The 7,032-nt window shown below is 45.9% G+C and overlaps 1 protein-coding gene across 1 annotated transcript in view; it reads left to right on the forward strand.

Moving 5' to 3' along the window:
• The window catches only part of gabrg2 (gamma-aminobutyric acid type A receptor subunit gamma2), a gene marked incomplete at both ends in the record, with an annotated part of 28,990 nt that extends 22,744 nt beyond the window's left edge, over positions 1–6,246 (forward strand). The window contains 3 exons of the mRNA XM_083665323.1: positions 221–426; positions 3,170–3,193; positions 5,968–6,246. Of these exons, the coding sequence (XP_083521449.1) occupies positions 221–426; positions 3,170–3,193; positions 5,968–6,246 (509 nt within the window). The remainder of the gene's footprint in view (positions 1–220; positions 427–3,169; positions 3,194–5,967) is intronic.
• Between the last annotated feature and the right edge of the window lie 786 nt (positions 6,247–7,032).

The raw sequence follows: 7,032 nt of genomic DNA on the forward strand, positions 1-7,032 counted from the left end.
CATCGACGAAGGCGTCCTGTCAACAACTTTCCCCATTTCACTTTCTTCCATTCCAGCATTTTTTTGTGTTTTATACTCCGCCATTTTGTCATCTCCCCTCGCCTCTACGGCGTTGCATCAAAACCCCCCGAAACTGTCAAACAACGTCTGTCGTCCCCCACCTCCCCGCCCCCCCCCACCCTGACCTCCGACCTCTTGACACCGTCTGTTCCGTCGCCAGGTATCACCACGGTGCTCACCATGACGACGCTGAGTACCATCGCCAGGAAGTCCCTGCCCAAGGTGTCGTACGTGACCGCCATGGACCTCTTCGTCTCTGTCTGCTTCATCTTCGTCTTCGCCGCTCTGATAGAGTACGGGACGCTGCACTACTTCGTGAGCAACAGGAAGCCCAGCGCCAAAAAGGACAAGAAGAAGAAAAACCCGGTGAGTGCGCGTCTCTCGGAAAGCGACCGGGCGACCCGACGTAGGTCACGTGACGTCTCCTGTCCAGCTGTTACCTCGTTTTCACATCACCGCCCTCCCTACTGGAGTGGCTAAGGTTTAGAAAATCATTTAAAACCAGACATGGGTGCTTTATGCACTAAATCTGGATTTGAATGTATATATATATACAGTACCAGTCAAAAGTTTGGACACACCTTCTCATTCAATGGTTTTTCTTTATTTTTATTATTTTCTACATTGTAGATTAATATTGAAGACATCAACACTATGAAGGAACACATATGGAATTATGTAGTAAACAAGAAAGTGTCAAACAAACCAGAATATATTTTATATTTTAGATTCTTCAAAGTAGCCACCTTTTGCTTTGATGACAGCTTTGCACACTCTTGGCAAGTTTGTGTCCAAACTTATGGTTGATGTTCTGTGGATGTCTATACAAATGTACGACAACTATAGATGATGTAGGGGTGCAGGATATCATCACATACCATCATCACCAAACACTGGGTTATTCCCAGCCTCCCGGCCCCCCTCCCCCCCGCAGTCCTCGGACAGGACTAGCGTATGTTAATCTGACCCAGAGAGCACCGCAGGGTTTCCTTAAGGGAGCAGTCCCCCACCGAGCCTATCTCCTGCCACTCACTGGATGGGGGGGGGGGGGGGGGTGGTCATCCTTAATCCGCAGCACAGCTGTGCAGCTGTCATTTAGACCCCTATATCAGAGAACCAGAAGGTGTCTCAGGGCCAAGGCCTCTACCCCCACGCTATCTTAACGGCTGTGCTCGTAGTCCAAGCCAGAGCTAGCTAGCTAACAGACGCTAACATACGCTAGCTAGCTACAGTACTTAACTATCTTGCTGAATCCTCTTGCCACCTGCTTCCTTCCCCCTTGCCACAATGATAATTGCCCCAACTTTCCCTCTAATAGGCTAAGTGAAATGTTCGCCACATTGTGTATTCAGTACCTATCCAATCCTAGGGGTAACACTAGGGGCTAGGGGGTAATGCTAGTGGCTAGGGGGTAGCGCTAGGGGGTCGGGGGTAACACTAGGGGCTAGGGGGTAATGCTAGAGGGTAGGGGGTAATGCTAGAGGGTAGGGGGTAATGCTAGGGGCTAGGGGGTAATGCTAGGGGGTAATGCTAGAGGCTAGGGGGTAATGCTAGGGGGTAATGCTAGAGGGTAGGGGGTAATGCTAGAGGGTAGGGGGTAATGCTAGAGGGTAATGCTAGATTCTAGGGGGTAATGCTAGGAGGTAGGGGGTAATGCTCGGGGGTAATGCTAGGGGCTAGGGGGTAATGCTAGGAGGTAGGGGGTAATGCTAGGGGGTAATGCTAGGAGGTAGGGGGTAATGCTAGGAGGTAGGGAGTAATGCTAGGAGGTAGGGGGTAATGCTCGGGGCTAGGGGGTAATGCTCGGGGGTAATGCTCGGGGCTAGGGGGTAATGCTAGGAGGTAGGGGGTAATGCTAGGGGCTAGGGGGTAATGCTCGGGGGTAATGCTAGGAGGTAGGGGGTAATGCTCGGGGCTAGGGGGTAATGCTAGGAGGTAGGGGGTAATGCTCGGGGCTAGGGGGTAATGCTAGGAGGTAGGGGGTAATGCTCGGGGCTAGGGGTTGATTTAGAATTCAAGCATGGAGCGCCCCGGTTTAAGCTCAGTAACTGAGATCTACTTTTAGATCTCCGTGTCTGTCTGGATGAATGAATAATGATGTGGAGGTGTAACGCCAGTGACTCCTCTGAAGGGATGTTCTCCCAGTCAAGGCTCTTCACACGGTCTGCCAAGACGCACACGGCTTTGACTGAGAGGCTTCTGATCTTCATGAATAGTTACGAATTAAAAAATCGAGGAAATAACACTTTTTTTTTTACGCTTTTTCCATTTCTTGAAAAGGCTTTTTTTCTCTCTTTTTTTTTATAAATGTCCTAAAATTAAAACGATAATGTCCTGTTTCACATGTCATGGTGCCAATTGCTCTGAGAATTGTATGATGCATGAATACAGCAACAGTATTTATAATCAATCTGCTAAATGTATCCATACTGGAACTGATGAGGCTTCCCATTAGGACTAATTGCTTGATAAATTAAATGCATAAAAATATGTTATTTTCAAAGACAGATAGAAGTAAAGATAATATGAACTAATGTAAATCCATGGTACTGTAAACAGGGTTTTCAGATAAAAAATGACATGTCTGTATATCAATTCTAATTGTGTTAGTGTGAAGAAACAGATTTCAGATGTACTGTGTGACAGTAGAGGATCACAATCACCCTTAAGCCATTGACATCAAGTTTGTATAATGGATATTGCAGCTCTCTGAATATGGCTTTGGCTTTCGATTGTGTATCCTACCATGCATCTCCCTCCTGTGTGTGTGTGTGTGTGCGTGTGTGTGTGTGTGTGTGTGTCTGTGTGTGTGTGTGTGTGAGTGTGTGTGTGTGTGTGTGTGTGTGTGTGTGTGTATGCATGTGTATGTGTGTGTATGCATGTGTGTGCGCGTGTGTGCGTGCGTGTGTGTGCGTGTGTGTGCGCCTGTGTCTGTACAGTACGATATTCTCTTCCCACTTTCAGTTCAACAATACGGTACTGTTGTGTTTTGGACATTCTCTTCTGTCTTGTTTGTTTGTTTGTTTTACATTTCTTTCCTTTCTTTTTTCTGTCCTTATTCTCTCTTTTTTAATTCCACATGTCTTTGTTTCCTGTTTTTGGACAAAAGCTCCTCCGACTCTTTTCCTCAAAGGTATACTGCCTGTGTCTGAGTCTTAACACTCCTCCTAACCGCATGTGACTGTTGCATTCTGCCTCTCTGGCCAATCGCACCTTTCTGCTCCTGAATGTTTCAACTACCCCTTTTTCCGTCACCTCTGCCCACCTTTTTACCTCACGATTTGTTTTGTTTTTCTTCGCTTAAACAGCGAACAAAAGAGCCGTCTGATCAGTGTGGAGGCAGCCAGATGTGCTTGTGTAGTGGCAACAAAGTCTTTTCTTTTTTTTGCTCTTTTTGTTGCTCTTTCATATAATCTGCCCACACACGTCCAGAGCAGGTTAAGAAAATAAATACATTAAACTTTTTTTTTTTTTTTTTTTTTAAACCGCCACATAATGGTTTTATTCTGCCTCTTATCTTTTTCACTCTGCGCAGTGATGAGTAATCACACCAAAGCAGCCTCCGTTCTCTCTCTCTCTCTCTCTCTCTCTCTCTCTCTCTCTCTCTCTCTCTCTCTCTCTCCTCCCTGTCTGCTTCACCTCTCTGTGTCTTTGTGGGGCTTTTAACCTGACGCTGTCTGGAGAGTCAGCAGAGCCTTAACAGACTGAAATAGACAACCCCTAACACTGTCTTAAGCCTAATTAGTGATCATCTTAATGGCTCCGCAGCACAGATTTAGCCACAGTAATCTACAAACACTGGGCGTGCTCATTGGGGGGGGGGGGTCTGTACTCTTAGTGAGGGGCCGTATTCACCACTCAAGCTAAGAAGATAGTGTGCTTTCAACAAATCACCCTGAATCTAATGGAGGTCGGTGGTGAAGCATTTCTTAAAGGGGTAATTTGGCTGAGTTGTAATACGAGTCAAAGGGTACCGTAAATACAGTATTAAGTACATTAAACGTAATTTACCGTAAGCACATAAAACATTTGAGTCAAGTATTAACGGAAAAGACCATAAAGCCCATTTTTGCTAAAACCTTAAACACAGCTGAGTAGAGTGTAGCTCTAATTGAATTTCCTGGGGATTCAGAGTACTGTGTGAGCCTGTGTGTTTCCATCAATTTGTGTCTCTGAGAGGTTGTCTACTTTCACCCAGTTAAAGCTGCTACGTGTATGCCACTTGTGATGTTCCTGCTAACCCCGCCCGGCCTCGCGGCACAATCTGTGCTCCACTCTGCTTGAGCTTCCACACGCTTCCAGTGCAGTGCAGTGCTACCCCCCTCCCCCTCTCTCCCCCCCTCCCCCTCTCTCCCCCCCACCCCCACACCCCCTTTGAGAACAGAATCACATGACCCGCCATGCTTTCGCTAATCCCTTACTGGCTGTCTAATCTGTCAATCAATCAGACTGTGGTTGTGAAGCCAACCAGTCATGCTTGAAGATCTGGTTATGTATCGTTTTTCAAAGGGACGAGGGAACGGGCCACCCTGTTCACTGTTGTGTGCTAGTGCTGGGCTAAATCTGAGCTGCAGGGAACGAATTAGTGTTCAATCAGTGTTTACATCTTGGATGAGGCCACAGGCTTTGAACAATGCTTATGACAAGTACCACTTGTATAACAGGCTGAAATGTCCTGTCTGACATCATTAGTTTTATTGGGGACTGACAGTAAGATGACCTAAATATAGTAGTTGCATAACCTCCTATTGCTAATATCGTATATTGTCGAAGCCTAATTGGAATTGATTGAAAAGCTGAAATAATCTAAGTGAGAACTTCAGCCTTCTGTTCCGTTTAATCGCATTCAATTTTTCAAAGTAGGACAATGCAGTAAGTTGGAGCCACCACAGCATATTGCAGAGTGTTGCTTTAGAGACACGCAACATCTGCTGGGTCAGGGAAAAAAACGTCACTCTTAAAGTCAGTCAAGAGAGGATTAATCTCCTAAAGAGCTGGAATTCCAGTGTGTGCAAAGGTGGCGTGGCATTCAGAGATAAAAGTCAATGAAAACGACCCTATTTGAATACTAATTGTGTCTCCTTTGACTGATGGAGCAAAAGACTTGCTGATGTCACTGCTGTCCTATTTTTAGGAATCATCACAAGTGAAAGCCTGTGCCCCCGAGTGGTGAGCAAGCTGAAAAGGAACTTTATTTTAACCCATTTAGCGACAGGAAATGCGGGATAAAGGAGGAACAGCGAGTCCCAGCTTAAGAATGTTTCTAATGATACGTGAAGTGCATTTCACATCACAGATGCATCATCATAAGCCAATTATAAAATGGCCCAATTCCCCCCCCCCCTGTGAAATCCATACAATGGCATCTACGCACAGAACCCAAATTATGTAATGCAAAAAAATGAGTCATTATGCTAAAAGGGCCTCTGTTCAACTATGGGACTAATGATAACAAAATACTCCCCGTATTTTCCCATGATGTGCAGCAGCAGAGTTTAAATGGGTTTCCCAGCACTAGTATCATCCATCTGCTAAATAAAGCACAACAAGAGGACAAATCTCCTCTCAGACGCCAGCTACACAGCACCACAGTCTTTACCCAAAGGTGTAATTTGCATCACTCCTTCCAAAGGGAATGGTCCATTGTCAGCTATAAGCCGCTTTAATTAAATGCAGGTGGTACTTACGGGCCTGTTTGTGTTTCCCTGACATTTCTTTTAAAAGATTCAATTGGCAAGTTAAGGTGCAAATTACATTTTGTTGACAAGCAGAAAAAAAAAGAAAAAAAGAGTGGCAACAAACAAAAAAAAGGGGGGGGGGGGGGGAAACATAGGGACAAAATGAGGCCCCCCCCTGCGTGGGCTCTGAGACGCTAGTGGCTAACCGTGCTCTCTTTGTTAAAAGCAGACACCTACGGTGGACATCCGCCCTCGCTCCGCCACCGCCATCCAGATGAACAACGCCACGCACATGCAGGAGCGGGACGAGGAGTACGGCTACGAGTGCCTGGACGGCAAGGACTGCACCACCTTCTTCTGCTGCTTTGAGGACTGCCGCTCCGGGGCCTGGCGGCACGGGCGGTTGCACATCCGCGTCGCCAAGATAGACTCTTACGCTCGCATCTTTTTCCCCACCGCGTTCGGTCTCTTTAACCTGGTCTACTGGGTCTCCTATCTCTATCTCTAGGTCCAGTGTGTAGCCAGCCTTATCAAAAATATACATTCTGCTCCAGCAAGACCATACTTAAGAAGGGGACCCACTGAAATATGACCTTTGTTTTGTTTTTTTGTTTTTTTTTGGTTTCTGTTTGATTTCATGTTGGGTTTTTTTCATTATCTATATTTTTTTTTTCTTTGTCATCTGTTCATGTGGATGAAGCAAAAGTTGTAGCAAAACCAACAGGCACAAAAGGCTCTGGAGTTTGATAGTGTAACAATGATTGTGCTTGGGGGAAGCAAGAACCTGGGCTCAATGATTCTGCATGGCTATATTTCCCAGAATCCCTTTGGTCCTATAGGGGCGGTTGCACAGCCACAGATTAAGCCTTGATTTCTGGAGTAGAAAGAACTGTTAAAGGAGATCCTATATCTCCTTTGAATGTGGTCTTTAAGTCCAGGATTTGGCTTAATCTGTGTCCGGGAAACTAGCCCATAGTTTTTGGTTTGTTTGATGTTTTCATTTGCACCACAGATGGAAGTTTGTCAAAATCAGGGCCTCTTCAGTGTTTTCTATCTGCCCCCGTCACCATTTCAGACCACTCTTCTCACAGTAAGAGATGCCCATTAAGAGATGCCCAGTAAGAGATGCCCAGTAAGAGATGCCCAGTAAGAGATGCCCATTAAGAGATGCCCAGTAAGAGATGCCCATTAAGAGATGCCCAGTAAGAGATGCCCATTAAGAGATGCCCAGTAAGAGATGCCCATTAAGAGATGCCCAGTAAGAGATGCCCAGTAAGAGATGCCCAGTAAGAGA

This window comes from Argentina silus, assembly GCF_951799395.1.
Source record: "Argentina silus genome assembly, chromosome: 2".
In the NCBI taxonomy this organism is placed as follows: Eukaryota; Metazoa; Chordata; class Actinopteri; order Argentiniformes; family Argentinidae; genus Argentina; species Argentina silus.